This window comes from Camelina sativa, chromosome 4 (genome assembly GCF_000633955.1).
Source record: "Camelina sativa cultivar DH55 chromosome 4, Cs, whole genome shotgun sequence".
Lineage (NCBI taxonomy): Eukaryota > Viridiplantae > Streptophyta > Magnoliopsida > Brassicales > Brassicaceae > Camelina > Camelina sativa.
Window position 1 is genome coordinate 2,015,983 of NC_025688.1, and position 20,875 is coordinate 2,036,857.

General features: G+C 34.8%; 4 protein-coding genes and 1 long non-coding RNA gene across 5 annotated transcripts; 2 read left to right on the forward strand and 3 right to left on the reverse strand.

Moving 5' to 3' along the window:
- Positions 247 to 3,165, reverse strand: LOC104779563 (zinc finger CCCH domain-containing protein 17-like). Its single transcript, XM_010503928.2, has 3 exons — positions 2,794 to 3,165; positions 2,322 to 2,432; positions 247 to 2,225 (listed from the first exon to the last, which is right to left on the reverse strand). The coding sequence occupies exons 1-3, from the start codon at positions 2,944 to 2,946 to the stop codon at positions 492 to 494; spliced, it is 1,998 nt and encodes a 665-aa protein (XP_010502230.1). The 5' UTR covers positions 2,947 to 3,165; the 3' UTR covers positions 247 to 491.
- Positions 3,627 to 6,131, reverse strand: LOC104779564. Its single transcript, XM_010503930.2, has 6 exons — positions 5,816 to 6,131; positions 5,436 to 5,595; positions 4,726 to 5,280; positions 4,193 to 4,646; positions 4,029 to 4,110; positions 3,627 to 3,928 (listed from the first exon to the last, which is right to left on the reverse strand). Exons 1-6 carry the CDS (start codon positions 5,843 to 5,845, stop codon positions 3,722 to 3,724), a joined length of 1,488 nt encoding a protein of 495 aa, XP_010502232.1. The 5' UTR covers positions 5,846 to 6,131; the 3' UTR covers positions 3,627 to 3,721.
- On the forward strand, positions 12,287 to 12,679 carry LOC104779565. Its single transcript, XR_766498.2, has 3 exons — positions 12,287 to 12,417; positions 12,505 to 12,557; positions 12,647 to 12,679. It is a non-coding gene; the product is annotated as an uncharacterized LOC104779565 (long non-coding RNA).
- On the forward strand, positions 12,854 to 14,465 carry LOC104783463 (tobamovirus multiplication protein 3). Its single transcript, XM_010508617.1, has 7 exons — positions 12,854 to 12,973; positions 13,081 to 13,153; positions 13,235 to 13,280; positions 13,572 to 13,635; positions 13,722 to 13,775; positions 13,923 to 14,000; positions 14,124 to 14,465. The coding sequence occupies exons 1-7, from the start codon at positions 12,854 to 12,856 to the stop codon at positions 14,214 to 14,216; spliced, it is 528 nt and encodes a 175-aa protein (XP_010506919.1). The 3' UTR covers positions 14,217 to 14,465.
- LOC104779566 (phytosulfokine receptor 1-like) lies at positions 16,064 to 19,604 on the reverse strand. The gene has a single exon (XM_010503931.2). The coding sequence runs from the start codon at positions 19,258 to 19,260 to the stop codon at positions 16,201 to 16,203; it is 3,060 nt and encodes a 1,019-aa protein (XP_010502233.1). The 5' UTR covers positions 19,261 to 19,604; the 3' UTR covers positions 16,064 to 16,200.

Sequence of the window (20,875 nt, forward strand, 5' to 3'; positions counted from 1 at the left end):
ACTGAAATGAGTGTGAAATTGTTTTCTTATTTTAATTCGTAAATACGTAAAGTTGATTGGTGGAATACACAATTACTCATTTATGCAAAGTGCGAACAACAATAACGCTAAAGTGGGATTACAATATTCATTTTTTCAAAGTATAACTAAAAACATTAACAGAAAGGATTTAAAAAGCTATTCCCTGAGATTTCCTATTAATTTGAGGAAAAAGTAATAATATATCATCAAAACAGATTAGAAAACAAAAAAAAAAAAATCAGATATATTATGTTGTACTTGTACCATAGTTTCTTTTCTTTCTTCTACAGTTACAATTTAAGAAATCATAATACGTAAAAAAATGGCAACTAAAAATCTCAGTGCCAAGCCAAAGAAGATAAAAAGCGACTTTTGCAATATTATTCGCTAACGACTCCTCTTCAATTTGCATTAAGCTGAGAGGAAAGGAGCAAACGCTTTTTTGTGTGTGTGTGTTGTATCTCTTTCTTTTATGACAACATCTCAACGGTCTTCTCCTCAATGTCTTCTTCACCCTCAGCTTCACCTCCTTCTGTTGCTTCTTCTTGTCCTTCCTCAGCAGCGTAAACTACTTCTTCACCTTCTTCATAGGCGTATTCTCCTCCCTCTTCTTCATATCCTTCTTCGTAATAGTACTCTCCGTTTAGCTCATCGCCTTCATAAGCTTGCTCCTCTTCATTTCCTTCATACACTTCTTCCTCCCCAACGACTTCTTGTTCCTCCATCACCGTTCCTTCTTCTACTTCAGCTTCGCGGGGAAGGTTTGGTTCAGAGACAACCTCGGTTTTCTCTTCTGTTATGAGTTTGGTCTCATCTCCAGCTTCCTCTTTCGATATGGTCTCGTCCTTGTAGCTCCTACCACCAGATGCAGCCGCTCTTTTTCTCTTGAGAATCTCACTGAAAGGCAACGGAGCTGCAAATGAGTCTCCTGATCGCTTATGACTATGACGATCCTCTTCCAAGCTTTTCCTCTTCCCAAGAGACTGCTCTGGCTTACTTTCCACTTTGCTGCTTCTAGTTTCTGCAATGCTTATTGGAGTTAATTTTCTTTCTTCTTCCAGTTCTCTTCTTCTAGCCCATGGAGCCCGGAGTCCTCTTTCCTGAATACCACTATGGTTTTCCTCTAACCTACCCTTAATTCTATCTCGGAGTCTACCCTGAGATGATAACTCACTTCTGTCCCTTCCTCTCTCACTTCTCCTGTCGAAGTGACCTTCTTCGCCATTGCTTCTCTCACGAAGCTTAATTCTACCCTGAAGACGGCTACTGCTAATGGAGTTTTCCCTATGTGTGTCCCTACGAGAGTCTCTATATCCTCTGTCCATAGAAGAGTCAGGAGCAGCATAGTCATGGCTTCCTACTGATCTCTTCTGCTTAGCCAAACGATATCTCAGATCCGATTCCTGTATGTTCTTTGATCTCTCATCTTCTGCATAAACCCTTCTGTCCAAACGATCACCTCTCTCAGATGAAACTCGACGGTGGCCCCATGCATACCTGTCTTCCCTCTGCTCATATGGATCAAAACGCTGATCACGGAATCCTTCTCTATCACCATTTGCAATTGTACTGAAATCAGGGTCATATTCTGGGTTTCCTCTCTCCTGACTTCTCCGTCCATATCGATCTTCAACATGATAATACTCAGTATCTCCAGCCTCATTATCCACAAGAACATCAAACCCAGGAGACGACTCTCTTAAGACGTCATCTGCATCCTTACCATTGTTATTATCATCAGATCCATATTTATGAAGCAACTGAGTCGGACGGCCTCCTTCAGTAAAAGAAGGAGCTCCTGCACCCTTTCTCTGCACAACAGGCTCATAGCCCGCATGTTTTGGAACGTATCTCTCTACACTTCTATTATCCCTTAGTCCAGCAGAAGCGACTCTTGGTGCAGCTGATATGTCAGTACGTGCTTTAACCACCTTTGAGAGGCTAGCATCAGGAAATTTCTTCTCCCCAGTGTTATTTTCAGTTGGCTTTTTGGAAATCTGAGGATCAGTAGCTTCTACGGGATGCTGTTTCTTATAAGCAGCAGGATTCGGCATGTGCAAGAATGAACACATATCCCCTTTCACACACATGCCTTTTTGAAAGAAGACACATGGAACCGGCTGTTTTGCAACACCAGGATTCTGCACGGTGGCATGTGATGGCTGTACAGAACCTCCTTGATTTCCCAACAATCCCTCCAAAGGCTGGGAAAAACACAAAAGCACAAACATAAGCAAACTTGATAATACATCTTCAATGTCAAAGCAGAGACTTTGTATTGAGGAAGAAAGTAAACTTACAGGATGCCTAAAGCCACATTTGGGATTCATACAATTTCCATTCAGCCAATAATAGCAATCCCTTGGGTTCATACGTGCATACTCACTGTGGCGATACTCACACTCAGGTCCCTGTTAGCAAACAAAAAGATAATATAAGAATCCCTATAGCTGATCAGATCAGACTAGCTGCAGAAATTACAAAGATGATCAGATCAGACTAGCTGCAGAAAATTACAAAGATAAACTGAGGAGCCTTAGCACTGGATCTAGTTAACAAGACACCCTAAGAAACAAGCATACTTGGATTCACGAAGTTCGAAATCACCAGATCTAATGTGAAGTACGTATTATACATAAGCTTCGACGGACACAAAACCACAAAGGAACACGAAATCGAATGAAAGAAACTTGAGATCTCAAATCCAAAACCCTAATTGAAGCAGAAACTGGATAAGAACTAAGACGAAAACACAATCAAGATCAATTATACCTTCTTGCAGGTTAAAGGAGAAGCAAGAAAGTAAACACAATCGGTGTTCCACTTCAAAGCTTCTTCCTCAGCAGATGAAACAGTCTCCGATTGCTTCTGCTTCTGCTGCTGCGGCTGTTGTTGCTGTTGCGGTTGAGTCGCAGGCGCAAACATTATTATTATTACTTGGATAAATCTCTATCCCTTTCTAGTAGATCGCAAGGTTTCAGATCAAAACCCTCTAAAGCGTGAGATTCACCGATCAGAGAGAGTCTCCGTGGAAGAAGGTGAAGAAGACGAGCCGCCACAAAGAGCGAACCAGAGAGAACCTTGCGACTCTGTGTTTGTGCCCTTTAAAAATCTAAAGCCTAAAAAGTTTTTTTTTTTTTTTCTTTGTTCCTTTTGTGATGGGTAATATCAATCAATAGATGAAGTTGAGAAGTTCGGTTTAGTATATTGTGTATCAATCAACTACTGACACGTGGTAGTATCTTACTCGTTCATTCGTTAGCCACATAAATGAACCACAGAGATTATAAACTTTCGGGTTGATACAGCGACTTTGGAATGTTGTGATTTGTGAAACAGACAATATGATAAGGTATCTAAACCGAGCTTGGACCGAGTATGAAGTATTTGTAAACCGGTTGGTAGATCAAAAATTGGTAATGAAAAGACTAATCTGCTGAAATCGAACCGAAAATTCAATCCAAATTCCATACCGAAATCAAAGCCTTGCCAATCAATTTGGTAAGGACTTTACTGAACCGAGTAATTCGATTTAAACCAAACCCTCTCTGCAAAACGAAATTTGAAGATCTACGAAGCAACTAAAAAAGATCACAAGAAGAAAGTAGTTTTAAACAGCTTTTTATTATACAAACGATAACAAAGATGAGTTCTTGAGAATTAACAACACCATCCATATTAAGGATTGGATTATATGTTATTAAGAACAAAAGCTAAAGCAAGAGAACAACAATGAAGGTACTTTGCCTGTTCTTCTGATTTGTTCAGCTTGTTTCTCCGTTTTAGCTGCCTGACGATCTTTCTTTGCTTCAGCCGCTGCTCGCTTCTCCTCTGCTTTGCGCTCGATTGCAGCTAGTTTCTTCATCAACCGGTCTTGCGCTTGTCCTTTAATCCTCTCAACTTCCACCTACAATTTCAAGAATTCCACCAATCATAACTAAAGTTTTTACCAAGTTTGTTCACAATCTTCACTTGAAACTTAAGTACGTGTGTTTAGTGTACTTCACCTCGGTTTTCTTCATCTCGGCTTCAGATTTCGCCTTCTGATGATTCTCCCATGCTTGAATCTTCATCTCTTCCCGTCTGAACCTGAAGATTAGAAAAAGTTAATTCAAGCTTAAAGTTTTAATGAAACAAGAGAACTATAAAAAACAATGCAACTTTCCGGTACCTAGCCATGTGCTTAGCCTTTTCTGCTTCCTCCCAGGCGGTAGCACGAGCTTCAGAAACACTTTTAGAAGTTTGTAGAGAAGCTTTGGTCTTCAGTGATGTGGAAGCGTCTTTGTCTTCATCCTCTTTGCTAGCCCAAGCAGCAATGTTTAATTTACCAAGTTGAGTACCCAACACCATTATCTCTCTCCTAGTTTTCATTTGAAGCTCTTTCTCTGACAGTTCCTTCTTAGTCATAGGAGAAGCTGATGCTTGTCGCCCTGGACTTGAAGGTTCAGAAGATATAGGACTTCTGATAGGCGTTGTTGCCCTGATCGGTGTCCCGTTTCTTGAAGGTTCTTGGCTAGCTATAGGAGTCATTTCGGTCCCCATGTCTCTCATCGATACAGATCTTGCTGTTGAAGGCGGTTGAGCAAACGCAGTCGCAACTGACGAGTCATGTCGACTGAGATTAACTGCAAGCAAGCAAACTTTGGATTTAGAAGACAAACAAAACATACAAACTGAATAACTCAAAGAGACAGCTAACACCACCTTCAGTAACTGATCCTACAATAGAATTCTCAACCATAAGAACCGGTTTCACATATGAATCCGCAGCTGTGTATGCATCGACTTCCCAGCTAACAAACTTGTGTCCTGTCTCCTTTCTCACTTCGCTTACATCTATCCGCTTTGTATCAGGTTCTTCAACCGCTCTTTGATCAGCAACTTCAACAATCTTCATAGAAGACTGGCGACCAAAGCTAGGCCCTTTCCTCGAACCCGGAACCTGAACCTGTCCTCCAGTCTTTGGTCGGTTAGCTGTTGGACTAGCAATCCATTTCTGAGCATCATCCCATTTAGATGGGGCCGGTTTAGAGAATGATCTAATAGGCATTCTTTGAGGAACCTTTTCCTTTTCAGACTTTTGAAACTCAAAGACAGATGATGCAGCAGGAACACTCTTAATCTCATTCACATTATCATAATCAAGACTCGGATACTCTTGAAGACCCAAACTAACAGCTCGAGCCATCCCTGAAGTAGAACAATCAGCAATCTCACTCACAACATCAACATCTTTACAATCATCTAAACCACTAGCAACTGCAACATTTGAAGACAACAAAAGCAAAGCTGAGTTAAGAAGCTAAAGAGAGACCACATACATCAAAAAGAAGCAAACTTTAGATTACCCATTAAGCAAATAGAGACAAAAGCGTTATTAAAAAGAGTATTAAGAAATGATTAAGGGGCTCCACCATAAACCCTAGGGTCATCAATATGATTAGACCCAGATCTCATTGTAGGAGGAGTAGAGTCTTCTTCTTCTTCTTCTTCTTTCTTCTTTCTATCAACACCCAGAAGAAGCATACTCCTTAACTTTCCCGGTGAAAACCCGCCGCCGCTATTAGTAGTATCCTATTAACAAAACCCATCGGAGAAAATAAGAGTTCCTTTGTATATAAACTAAAAGCAAAGATTTTTTTTTCAAATCAAAGACAGAGATGAAGAAGTGATTTTTGAAAACAACAGAGATCAAAAGAGTTAGCTATGCCAAATCTGGCTTTTGATTTCCCTAAATTTACGCAAAACCCAGTTTGGGGAAACGTGAAACCGAAGCAGGAAAAAAAAAACTCACCTGGGTCTTTCCGATTCGTTCGTAATCCATCTAGAGAGAGAAACTTAAAAATCGTAGCTTTGCTTTGTTTCACTGTCTAGTCTTAAAAACTCAAATCTCGAGACCAATAAATCCTAAAAGGGAGTGATGAAAAAAGAAGATATTGGTAGATTGTGTTATTATATCAGAGAGCATTATTTTGAAAGAGTACAGTGATAAGAGAGAGAGCTTGGAAGCTTGTGAAAGTACATACAGAGACTGATACACTGTGTCTTTCTTTACTCAAAGCTTCTCTCTTTTTAATTTTTAAGCTGACAACAATATAAGGGACATTCACAGTGATGGGGAGCCTTTTTATGTTAAGCCACTGTTGTGTTTGTACCCTCTCCCAATAGCCCCAAAAAAAAACGTTTCTATTATTGTCACTATTAAAAATTTTGTATCTTAAATCATAATTCTTCACATTCAAAATTAGTTGCTATTTGGATCGAATTGGTAAGACTGTAAGTAAAACTATTATACTGTATGTAGCTAACTAAACGTTATGTATTATTGATCAGAAGTATATATTTTAATTTGACCTCAAAGAATATAAAATCATTTCTAAAAATAAAAATGGTGGCCTCGCGACCGTAGGATGCTTGCTGTCTTTAAAGGCCCGCCCATACGCAAGGCCATACGGTCAAATGATACAGTTGACTAAGATGATTCCTATTGTATTATGACTCAGAATGCCAAGTCGGTAACTAATCACTAGGATCATGTATTGTATTTATTCGAATGGGAGATGAGCGCTATCGTTCAAGTGAATTCACTTCCAATTTCCAAGCAATTCATTCAACGTATTCACATGTGGAAATTTTGGAGAACATGTTAGTTAGATTATGAATAACTTTTTTTTTTTATTGTCAACTATTGGGCCACAGCTGACCGGTTCATTAGCCAAATCCCTATATTTGTAGAGAACGAACTTGTTCACGGGTATGATGGTACCTTTTTTTATTTTTCTTTTTGAACTAAATGTAAATTCAATCACCTCTAAGCTTAAAACTATTTTATATATGTAAATGATTTACAAAAAATAGTAAAATAGTATGCATCTATTCATTGCCCTATGTATACATTATTATAAAATTAAAAATTTAAACCATTCTTTTATAAACCCAAAACGATATATAATTTCAATGTAATTGTAAAATCTAAATCCTAACCATCTCATTTGTAAACCTAAACCGACATATAATTTAATTCTAATTGTAAAATCTAAACCCTAACTATTTCATTTGTAAACTCAAACCGACATATCATTTCGTTTTTATTGTAAATTTTAAACCCTAACCATCTCATTTGTAAACTCAAACCGACATATAATTTCATTTTAATTGTAAAATCTAAACCCTAACCACCTCATTTGTAAACCTAAACCAACATATAATTTCGTTTTAATTGTAAAATCTAAACTCTAATCACCTTATTTGTGAACCCAAACCGACAAATAATTTTATTCTAATTTTAAAAATTTAAACCAATCCAATATTTAACTTTCGTTAATTAAAAGTATACATAATTTGTTTCCTTAATTTGTTTTGCTTTTTAATTTAATTTTGATTTATTTTTTAAATTAAATATTAGATAGAACATTCTGATTGGTTGAGAGGAGAGGGGGTGAATACAAAGGTTCACCCCTAGTGGTGAACCTAAGTATTTTTCAATTTTGTGGGACAAAACAAATTTTGAATTCGGTACAATTTGACCCGTTTGGCCTAGTTATATGAACTAGAAATCTAGAATTGATTATAAATTTTAGAATTATTTCTTTAAAAAAAAATATATTGGATATGTTCTCTATAATTTATAAAGAACTTTTATTTATATTTTCCACAAAAGTCATAATATATATTCAACTAATATAACTATATTGCTATATATAGAACCTACAATTTAAGTAAACTAATTAATATATTACCTTACGTTTTTGGTCAGCATATAATTATAGTCAACCAAATAATTATGTTGCTTCATCTTATCTATGTCACAACAATATATAAGAAAGGTTGAGTAAACATTTTTAATCACAAACAAAAATATAAAAATGATTATCAATCTCTCTTTAATAAAAATGGTGGTTACTCTGCTTCTTTTTGCATTTGGCCTTGTCCAGGCTAGATACCCGACTTCCTCAACTAAATCATTTCTATCTATACCAGACAGAAGTGCAAAAACATCAGTAAACCAATATCCCGACGTGACACATTCATTTTTACCTCCAACACATCCACCACCACCACATAAAAACGTGAAGATGTCAACAAACTAATATCTAGATGTGACACATCCATTTTATCCTCCATCACACAGAAAACATCCACCACCACCACCACATAAGAACGTGAAGATGTCAGCAAACCAATATCCGAGTGTGACACATCCATTTTATCCTCCATCACACGGAAAACATCCACCATCACCACCACATAAGAACATGAAGATGTCAGCAAACCAATATATAGGTGTAACACATCCATTTTATCCTCCATCACACGAAAAACATCCACCACCACCATAAGAACATGAAGATGTCGGCAAATCAATACCCAGGTGTGACACATCCATTTTTACCTCCAACACACGGAAAACATCCACCACCACATAAGTACGTTAAGATGTCAACAAACCAATATCCAGGTGTGATACATCCATTTTTACCTCCAACACATGGAAAACATCCACCACCACCACCTAAAAATGTGAAAATGTCACCAAACTAATAATATACATATAGTTTTGTCTTTCGAGTTATAAAAGTTACACCTCATAAACATATGTTTTCTAATTAAAATAAATGTAATACATGACAATGTAAAACTTGTTTGGTATTATTGTCCATTTTCTATCATAAATCTATATTACATATATATTAATTAATAATAGAGAAGCATTCTTAAAAATTATAATGAGGTGTCATCGCCAGAGAGCTCGAAACACCATTTAGCTAATCACATTCATTAGTTAAGATTAATTACAATTCATGCCATTATATATATCTCATTAAAAAAATAAAATAAACAATTTGTTATTTTCTAAAATTAATAACGTTCACCTATTTCCTAACATACTTTTATAAACATTTCAAAATTAACATATAAAATCTAATGTCTAACTCAATTATTAAAAATAGTAGAACTTATATCTCTACATTAAAATACCAAAAAAAAATCTTTAAAATACAAAAATGATTACATTTTATTAAAATGTCTTCCATACCAAATTATATTACATAATTGTTGAATATTAAACTAAAATACCAAGAGATATTTATATATTGTTAAATACTTATATATTTCATTTTGGCTTCTACCGTTAACCATTAGAGAAACAAAAAGAACAATACGGAATGGAATAAACAATTTTTGAGAAATGAAAGGAAAAGATGCAGAGAATGTACAAAATAATAAATGATGACCAAACAATAACATCTTTAAAAATATATTAAATATTAAACAAATGAAATTTCAATAAAAATTACTAATACTACTTAGCTTTGAATGTATATAAAATGAATTTTACATTTGATTTTAAAATATATTAAACTTTATATATGTCATATTAAATATTGATAGTTAATATTAACCTACAATAAAAAAAATTTAAGAGTAATTAATATATATTGACTATTCATACAATTTTCAAATAGAGCCTTAATATTAATTTAACAAGAGCCTTAAAATCTTATCCACCACATTCAAATATATGGAAAAATGATTACCAGCTACATAATTGGTTGCCAGCTATAATTTTCTGATACAAGACATTTTTATTGATTGTATGTGTAGCCATGTGTTGGCGTATACTTCATGTAGCTGACAATCATTTTTCCCAAATATTTCACGGATAACGTAATTTTACACACAATAAATGAAAATTAAAATAACAAAAAAAAATTAGTTATATATTTGTTTTAAGCAAATGAATCTTAGATCCCAAATAATAATTTTACTCATAATAATTTTATTTGAATCGATTTATTTCGCACATATTATGGGTTATTACCTAGTATTACTTTATATGTTTTATAATTATTATTACTTTAATATTTAATTTTGATTTCACAAATTTTTTTATTATTTACAAATTAAATTTACTTTTAATTATTTTATTACTTGTATCTAGCTAGTAAAAAAAATCCATAATGATTAGTTGTTTTGTGGTAGATCAATTAAACATAAATTACCATAACTGTGTAACTTAATCATAGTATTTACTTTTGCTTTCTCACTTGATTAGGAAAAAAAAATCATCTTTTTTGTTTTTTTTTGGGTCTGTGTCAAATCTATCATGCTAGCTTGTGTTTTCTTATATCACAAAAGATGATTTTCTTTAGTGTATTTAATGCATTTTCTTTTTCAAAGTCATGTAACAATTTAATGTGTTCACTTTTACAATACATAATTATTACATGTATATATGCAATATTGGAATTAAATGATCAGATCAAAGCTAAATTAATGTTTACTTTGTACTTTATGTCTCTATATAACATTCCATCGTGTATAGACATTTTTAATTACAAACAATAATATGAAAATAGTTAGCAACCTCTCTCCAATAAAAATAATGGTTACTCTGCTTTTTCTTGCATTTGGCCTTGTCCATGCTAAATATCCAACTTTCTCAGCCGTACCAGATAGGAATGTAAAAATATCAGTAAACCAATTTCCAGGCTTTACACATCCACCACCACCACATAAGAATGTGAAGATATCAACAAATCAGTTTTCAACTGTGATATATCCAGTTTTACCTCCAAAACACCGAAAACAGCCACCACCACCACATAAAAATGTGAAGATGTCAACAAACTAATATCGATACATATATTTTTGTCTTTTGGGTCATAAAAATTACACCCAATATAATCATATGTTTTCTAATTAAAATAAATGTAATAAATGACAATATAAAAATTGTTTGGTATTATTAACTATTTTATATAATATATTTATCCTCTATATTTTAATAGTGAAGCATTTTAAAAAATTGTGATGAGGTGTTGTTGCTAGAGAACTCGACACACTGTTTAGCTAATTATCCAAATAATAATTTTATTTGAATTATGTATTCCATACATATTATGGGTTGTTACCTAATATTATTTTATATGTTTCATAATTGTTATTATAATATTTAATTTTATTTCATAAATTATTTTATTATTTACAAATTAAAATTCTTTTTTATTATTTTATTACTAGTATCTAGCTAGTAAAAAATCTATAATGATTAGTTGTTTTGTACAATTCAAAGTAAGATTAATTAACCATAAACTAGATACTAACCCGCGGAAAACCGCGGACTGAACTTTTTGTTTGATGAAATTTTTTAATAATTTATTTTGTTATTATGTTATTTATAAAGATTTGTGATTAAAAATTTGGTTTGTTTATATTAAAATTTTTATATTTTAAAAATGGTTATTGAAAACCTGTCAATAAAACATTTGCATATAATGAACTTTAGATATTATTCAATTAGATTTTTAAAATTTTAGTTGTTAATTTTTTTAAAAAAATACGAATTAGTTTAGATTCTAATAATTTTTTTTTTACTTTTCTATAATTTATTTTATTTTATGTATTCTTAATTTTTGTTTTTTAATTAATTATATATATTTATTTAATTAATTAATCTTAATTAAGTTTTTCTAATTATAATTAAATATAATTTTTTATACATTTTAAAATTAATTTATATTTATACTTCCCAATTAATATAGTAGAATTACTATAACTGTTTAGTTTAATCATAGCATTTACTTAGGCAAAATCTTTCATCTTTTTCGTTTGTTTTTTTGGGGTGTGTATCAGATTCAAATGTATCATGCCAGCTTGTGTTTTGCTCTTTATCCACATGTGCCACGTGTAGCAGCGTGTCAGTCAACATTCACCAACAACTTCAATCTCTCGACTGATTTTACCGGCTATCTCCGGTTCTCACTTTAATTTATTTTCTAGACATTTTTTTTTATTTCGTCTCTCTCACTCGTCTCCGACGTCGGCCGTTTCTTTTCCATTTTTGTTGTTTTTCCAATTTTTAATTTCGGGACAAAAAAAAACAAAAAGAAAAAAAAAAAAAGAGGTGATACGAATCGAGACTTGTCATATGTATGTGTTAGTTCAAAAACAAGATCGAGAAGGAATCTGAATCGTTTTGTTAGATGAGAATCGGCGGTATTACGTCGTCGGCGATGATGATGTCATCTTCGGATGTGGTGGAAGCGTTGAATCTCAAAGAAGCTTCGAATTGGTGGTCTGATGTAAACGAGTCTCCGATTTGGCAGGATCGTGTCTTCCATGTCCTCGCTGTTCTCTACGGNAATTTCAATAAAGCTACTCATTCTTCTTCCGTTTTTTTTTTTTTTTTTTTTTTCCGTTTTCTGGGATTTTTTTGAAAATCATCGTCGCTTTTTAAGGGATTTGATTCTTCGACGGGATTGGTGTTTGTAAACAAACTAATATATTGAGTTTTGGTTAAGATTCAACTTGTGAGGATACAATTGAGAGTTCCGGAATATGGATGGACGACGCAAAAGGTCTTTCACTTTCTTAATTTCGTTGTTAATGGAGGTTGGTATTGCTACGAATTGTGTGATTTAGTATTCAGTGTGTTCTTATTGATTGATTGATTGATTTGGCTCTTCGTTTATCTCGTAGTTCGTGCTGTGGTGTTTGTCTTCAGGAGAAATGTGCAGTTCTTGCATCCAGAGGTTAATAAGTCTACATCTTGAACAAGTTACATACAGAAATGTGCAGTTTAGGTCAATAAATCTAAATTTGCAAATGTTAATCTTTGTAGATTATGCAACATATCTTGCTTGATATTCCAAGTNAAAAAAAAAAAAAGAGGTGATACGAATCGAGACTTGTCATATGTATGTGTTAGTTCAAAAACAAGATCGAGAAGGAATCTGAATCGTTTTGTTAGATGAGAATCGGCGGTATTACGTCGTCGGCGATGATGATGTCATCTTCGNCTTTGTATATAGCTATGTTTCTTTTATTTATGGTATCTTTGGTTTTGATTTTTGGCCAACACTCTTTTATTGGACAGGCGCGTGCAGTATCTACTGATGGATTGAGGCCAAGCTTCTTCACAATTAATGCAGTTGTATATGTAGTTCAGGTATACATTTCCCATCCTTTTAAGAATTTTGTGAACCTCAGACTTGAAGTTTGTTTTGTTGTTGGATCTTGTGCTTACTATATTCTCATTGGATGTATTACTTCCAGATTTGTCTTTGGTTGGTTTTGTGGTGGAAGCCTGTTCGAGTTATGATCATCCTCTCTAAGATGTTCTTTGCTGGTACATAGCTTCGATCCTATGGATACACTCTTGCAAGATAATCCATTGTATCTGTCTCACCTCTCTTGGGTATAATTGCAGGTGTTTCATTGTTCGCTGCCCTTGGATTTTTACTTTATGGTGGAAGGTAAATCTGTGGCCACTTATATGTGTTCGACATTTGACATTTCCATAGTTTCTTTCAGTACCAATAGAACTGTGTTTTCACCGTTGAGGAATGAGCTCGCAAATTGTGCTCATATTGCTTGTGCTAGCAGTCACAGTCACTTGCATTCTTGTCCTACTTTGATGCCTAGCTAGACTAGATTCCCTTGGTGCTAAGCCGAGTAAATATGCATTATGCATACCATTGAAAATGATTTTATAGTATTGCATTTGTGCTTGATTTTGTGGTCCTTTTATCTTGATCTTATGGCAGGCTTTTCCTAATGTTGCAAAGGTTTCCAGTAGAATCTAAAGGGCGCAGCAAAAAGCTGCAAGAGGTGAACCGTCATAAGTATAACCAGTCAAGTCTTTACTAGTATCTGCTGCTTGACTATTTACGCCTTTTCTCTCTTATGTATGGTAGGTTGGTTACGTGACAACCATCTGTTTCACGTGTTTCCTCATCAGATGTATCATGGTAAAGACGCACACAAACACATCGTTTTGTTGATATCTATGAATCCTTATCTTCTTGGTTGGATTATCTTCTCTAATATAGACTATGATCAGTCAATTTTAGAATTAACATCTAACCAAAAAGCTTTTGTCATTAAATATGGTTTAGATGTGCTTTGCTGCTTTCGATGAGGGGGCAAACCTTGATGTGTTAGAACATCCCATCCTCAACTTCATATATTACCTGGTAAATTTCTCTCTGACCTTTAAAATCCTTTCGTCAAACCCTCTCACTTAACTTAATCATATAATATCTGATCATGAATATCAACTTTTCCGTTTGTAACCTGATCCTGGTACTTATTTACAGTTGGTGGAGATATTACCGTCTTCTCTGGTCCTCTTCATCTTGAGAAAGCTACCACCAAAACGAGGCATTACACAATACAGTCAGATTCGCTGAAAATGTAAAGACAGGACAACTAAATGATCAGATGAAGAGAAGACCGTGTTTGTTTTATGCTTTTCTGTAATCAATAGAGAGAAAAGCATTAGATACGGAATGAAATAGATGTAATGCTGATTAAGTCGTTTGGTTGATGATGGGAATGAATTCGCTTAAATTTTTGAAAACTGGGTTTTGTTCCCTTTATAAGGTCATGCTGTAAAAAAATGTTACTGGAAAAAAAAATACATGGGAGGATTGTGCAGATTTGTGTTGAAACCTACTCTACGTAATTCATTGTGGTAATCGTTTATTGAGTAGAGAATGAGAAGCAAAATGTTCTCTACGGATGTAAGATGAAAGAGGTGAAACTGATTCTTCCTAATATGTATTATTATCTGTGACATAAAAATATCTTGCATATGAGAAAGTATTACATATAAAATGTTTTAGACAAATAAACAAATAAAAAATGAAAGCAAGCACAGTTGAATACTTGAATGAATCGTATTTTTTGAGTGCTTTTAACTATATTGAAAAGAGACCCGNTTTTTTTTTTTTTTTTTTTTTTGAACAAAACAAAGGAGGCCCAAGGCTCTTTTAGCCAAATTATCAGCTTGGTAGTTTTGGTTCCTAGGAATAAAATTAAAAGATACAAACTCGAAATTAGCAGTGTGAGAGAAAGAACATTGTGGAGAGTCCTATGAAGTTCCTTGATCTGGATCTTTTGATTCAAAGCTTGGACCAGCAAGTGATCGATATGGACCGCAGTTAGAGTTGCTATCGTTTCGGCCATCAAAACTTAGACCAGCAATTGCGAGTCGGAAGCGATCGATATGGACCGCAGTTAGAGTTGCTATCGCTTCAGCCATCAAAAGTGAGAGTATGTAGGTTGAAGAGGTGGAACTTCGGATAGACCGTGATAGCTATATATGGTATTCCCGTTCAAAATTTAGAAGATTAAAGACAATGTATATTAATAAATGATTATTTTTAAAAAAGTTCAACAAAATTATATAATATAAAATATTAAAATAATTTAAAAATTAGTCTAAAAAATTGAAACATTTTATATTATGAAATAGAATAATTTCTCTAACATTTTATATTATGAAATACAAATATATATATATATATATATATATTATCATATTGTGAGTTTTAGTGCTCTTTTTGTTTTTCCTATGTCGTGTACTTTATTTGTCATATCATGGCTGTTTTCATGTAATGTTGAATAAAACTATAAAATCTATAAGTAGACATCTTGACTATCAAAGTAGTACTCAAATCTTTATAAAAATTATAAGAAATTAATAATGATAGGATGAATACTATATATATCAATTTTCTGTCTTTGGGGATTGGGAAATCGATAGAAAGAAAATTGGAATATGCTTAAACTTTAAACTTTTCCAATGAATCATATGTTATATTTTGACCTCACAAAGTCAAAGTCTTTGAATATTTTTGGTCCAATGAGTTGAACAGTGTTTTCACACCTATTATTATGTTAATGAAAATGGATTTTTAACAAAAATTGACTATAGTTGGCCAAAAGATATTATTATGTTGAAGGCTAAAAGGAATTTTAGCTAACAAATTTAATTAATATTTCTTTATAAAAAAAGAAGCATCCAAAAAATTAACATAATCAACAGAGAATCCACAAAGCAAATCATAGAATAAATATAAAACACAAATTTTTAATGTGTTGCAAATATAAAATGCTTGAGACAGGTTTTTTCAAGAACTCATTCATTATTTCTGAAAGACTACAAAAGATTTTTTAGTTTTCTCGGACAGTACTATATGTTCTTGTCTCGTATATTCAATGTCTGAATCTTAATCATAAAATGAGATTAAAATGAAAAATAACGAAGAAACAAATTTATTCACTGGAAACTATTTACATTGTATCCCAACCAAAAGTATGAAAACCACTCCCTACAAAATGTATCACTGTTGTCTCGGGAGATTGAGAGAGATTGTTTTTTACATTCGTCTAGACATCATCAAGCCAAGAGACTAACTGTTGAGTCGTCGGTCTCTGTTTCGGGTTTTCACTTAAACATAAACAAGCAATCTCAAGAACCCGACACATCTCTTTATCTTTCTCTCTACTATAAACTAACGGATCAAAAACCTCGCTTGCTCGATTCTCAAGCTTCATCTTAACAACCCAAGAGATCAGATCCCTACATCCTTTAGGCTTACACATGTCCACCGGTCTTTTATCCGTTAAAAGCTCAAGAAGCACGACTCCGAAACTGTATATATCACCTTTGTAAGTAGCAACCGAAGCTTGCCCGTATTCCGGAGGAATATAACCTAGTGTCCCAACCAAATCCGTACTTACATGCGTCTCGTAAGGACTCATCAGCCTAGCGAGTCCGAAGTCCGCTAAATGAGAATCGAAGTTCTCATCGAGAAGAATGTTGCTAGACTTAATATCGCGGTGTAAGATGTGAGGATCACAAGCTTCATGCAAGTAAAGTAACCCTTTCGCAGCGCCTTGAGCGATCTTAAGCCGAGTTCTCCAATTCAATAAAGCTGGACCGTCGTTACGCTCGTGTAGCCAATAGTCTAAGCTTCCGTTTTCCATATAAGAATAGATAAGAAGCCTGTCGTTGTTGTAGAAACAGAACCCTTTAAGTAGAACAAGGTTCGGATGTTGTGCTCTCGAGAGTGTTTCAACTTCTGCTTCGAACTCTCTTTCGATTTGACCGCAGTCTCCAGATAACTTCTTGATTGCAACTTTTTTCCCATCTGGTAACGTCGCTTTGTAAACCATACCGAACCCTCCACAGCCGATGATGTTAGCTTGATCAAAACTGTTCGTTGAGTCCAAAAGATCATCATAGGAGAGCTCTTTATCATTGTTCTGAAACAAAACCACAAGCTTAGATCCCATCTCTCCGTGTTCTTTACGAGTCATGCTCTCTGACTCTTCTATCTCCGGATCAACTTCTCCTGACCGTCTACGAGAACGCAACACAATCAACAAGAGAAGAGTGAGAAGAAAAACAGAACCAAGCGCGATCCCAACCGCCATCCCAATATCAGCTCCTTTGCTTCTCCCTGACCGTTTGATCAATGGTCTCTCAGAACTACGATCCATTGTACTACCTCCAGAACAGGGGAGCCTATGTTCCCCGCATAGATCATTACTCTCAAAGCTCGAGTTTGGAAACGTCTGAAACTGACCACCAGAAGGGATTACCCCGGAGAGATTGTTATAAGCAACACTAAACTTGGAGAGAAACGAGAGTCTTTGCAGAGAAGCAGGGATGGATCCTGTAAGATGGTTGTTAGAGAGATCAAGAGCTTCCAAGCTAGTCATACCCGAAAGAGAGCTAGGAATAGATCCTGATAACTCATTCCACTTGAGATCAAACACATGCAGCTTCTTCAGATTACCAAACTCCTCCCAAATAGGCCCAGAGAGATTGTTATGAGCTAACTCAATCGTTGGCGGGAACCCGAATATCTGATTGTACTGCAACGCCCTCGCGCTCTCGTTCCTTTTCATGAAAAACGGGAAATCTGGAGATGGTTCATTGAACGAGATGTTTCTGCTAGTGAGACTCGGCAATGTAGTTAAGCTCCTAGGGATCTCTCCAGTAAACGAGTTGTTAGATAAATCCAAGTAGAACAGATCTTTGAAATCACCAATCCAGCTAGGGATAGCTCCAGTTAAACGGTTCCAAGAAAGATCCAACAACTGAAGATCATAACTCGAGCTTAACCAACTCGGCATTGAACCAGTAAGCCTGCAGTTAGCAACAACAAGCACCTTAAGCTTCTCGAAATGAAGAAGACTCGTTGCGTCAGGTAAAGCCTCTCCATGAAAGTTCAATGTAAGAACAAGAGTCGTCAAGTTCTTGCAATGCTGAAGTATCTCAAGCGCTGAAGAGATATTAACCAAACTCGAGTTCGATAACGAGAAGTAATCTAAGCTCTGGAAGTTCTTGAAACTCTCTGGGACTTGTCCATGGAAAGCGTTTCGAGCGAGGTTCACGTTCTTTAACCGCTTGCAACCAGGAAGATTCTCAGGTAACGAACCATTGAATCTATTAGTACCCAAATCAAGAGAGTTCAAAGCACTCATCGCTGTGCAATTCAACAGCAAAGGACCCGTTAACGTGTTGTTCCTCAGGTTAAGAAGATTCAAACTTGGTGAATTCGCCAACGATTTAGGGATTCCTCCGGTGAACTTATTGGTCTGACCTAAGAAAAACTTTAACTGAGGCATTCGATAGAAGACATCAGGGATCTCACCGGAAAACAAATTCAAAGAAACATCAAGACGGACGAGACCAGTGAGATTACCAATACTAGGACTCAATGGTCCAGAGAGACGATTCTCTTGAATCCCTAAAAGATTCAAACTTTGGAGACGGAACAGATCCTCAGGGATAGTACCGGTGAGGTTGTTCATACCAAGACAGAGATGCTCAAGGAGAAGGCATTTCCCAAACCCGGGAGTGAATTCTCCGGCGAAGTAGTTCACGGCGAGCTTCACAACCTTGATTTGAGTAGAGTTGTGGCAGATATGAGAAGGAACCGAGCCGTTGAACCCATTGGACGAAAGATTAAGACTTTGCAGAGCCGGGAGATTTATACTTGTTGGGATTTCGCCGGAGAGATCGTTAGAGCTCAAATCAAGAGTCTGTAGATTCGCCAAGTTGAATAACGAAACAGGGATCGAGTCGTTGATGAAGTTGAGAGAGAGATTAAGAACCCTAATCTCATCAAGCTTCCCGAGAGATTCAGACAGCTTCCCGGAAAGCTTTTTGTTGCCGAGCTCAAGTTTAGTAACCCTTGTGATGTTTGTAGAGGTTGAATTGCAGGTGACTCCGGTCCAGTTACAGCAATCAGTAGAAGAAGAAGGATTGATCCAACCATCTGGTTTTGGTTCGAGATTGGCTATGAAGTCACGCAAGGCATCGAGGTCACGTTGATGGCACGTGAAGGTGGTGGTCTGAGATTCCGAGGAGGAACAGAAGAAGCATAGTAGCTCTGTGAGGAAGATGACGATCACACACAAACGATGAACACGCATTTCAAGAACAGAGGAAAGAAGAAGAAGAAGATGATATTTTTTTAAAAGAAAAGTTAAAAAAGGAAAGAACTTTGAGAAGAATGATGAAGCAGTAGAGAGAATCAAGATTTCTATAAAAACCCTTGAGAAATCTGATGAGAGGATACGAGATGGGTTCTTTCCATTTCAGATGATCATCAATGAAGATGAAGCAAGAAAGAGAGAGAGAGAGAGAGAGAGAGAGAGAGAGAGAGAGAGAGAGAAGAGAGAGAAAAATGGCGACTTTTGACTTCAACACGCTACAGCAAGTAGTGGGTGTTTAAATGCAGGCAAAGTTCTAGAGAGAGAGAGATAAAGTAGAAGAGTTGTGTTTGGTCTTTTTTCTCTGTTAATCGAAAACAGTAAAAATAAAAGTAAGTCTTTAAAAATTAAAGGAAGAAGAAGAAGCTGTGAATACATAAATATTCTAATGACGGTCAATGAATATTAATCTAAGCATTGTTTAAGTTTTAATACTTGTGTTTATATTTGCCCGTTATGGAAATTTTGTTAGAAGATCCGTTATTGGTAATAACATTTCCGTGTTTTCTCAAATATAATCGAGTGCGTTTAGAAAATATATGAAGTCCAAATCAATAATTTTGACTTAAGAAAGTCTTTCTCTATTTTTGTTTTTTTTGTTTTTTTGCTTAATCATACTTTGAATAATAAGTTTGTCTAGCCTTGGTCTTCAAGGAATAGACAGAGGAAAATTTGGAACGATTAATGAATAATGAAAACGATCGAACGTTGAAAAACAATGCAAAGAAGGGAAGGGACCGGTTAGGTCAGCTTAAGGATTTAAAGATGAGGACAAGAGGAAGAGAGAAGTCAAAGCACGGACGTTGACACCTTTGCATCTCTCTTCTCAACTACAATTTTTTTTTTTCTTTTTGGTTCCATTAATTATATAGTTTCTTTCTTTGTGCAAGTTGATAGATAATGAATGAAAATAGACCTACAAGATATTCTTTAGTTTCCGATTAAAGCTTCGGCAAAAAAAATCATAGATTTTGCATATTACATGATATACTCCAAAGAGGAAAGTTATCGACCTAATTGTTGTTATTTGTTGGTTAAGGAGTTTTATCGACCTCTTACTTCTCACTCTAGCACACTGATTATGTTAACATACATGCACCATTTCATGTCCGAGTCAATACGTTATATTTCCAATAAAGATTTTTACCCCGGCCATATATGAGTGATATCAATTTAGTATGACCGAGGAATAGTTTTGTGATTTTTTTTAGTAGTATATCATTATGCAATAGTTTATTAATTATATTGTGTGTGAATTGTAAAGATTAAAAATCAAACGCCATTGTGCAAAAATATATATATATATATATATATTAATTTTATACATAAATTTTGGATATATATATATATATATATATTTTTAAATGGTTAATAACAACATTGTTCAAATATTTTTATTCAAAGTTTCATATGTATTTTAAAAAGAGTCACTAACAACATCAATTTCATCGTTCAAATATTATAGCGACTATTATGCAAAAAAATGTAATAACATATTTTATACACAATTCATACATTTCAAGAATTGGTCATTAAAAGCATCAATTTCATTGTT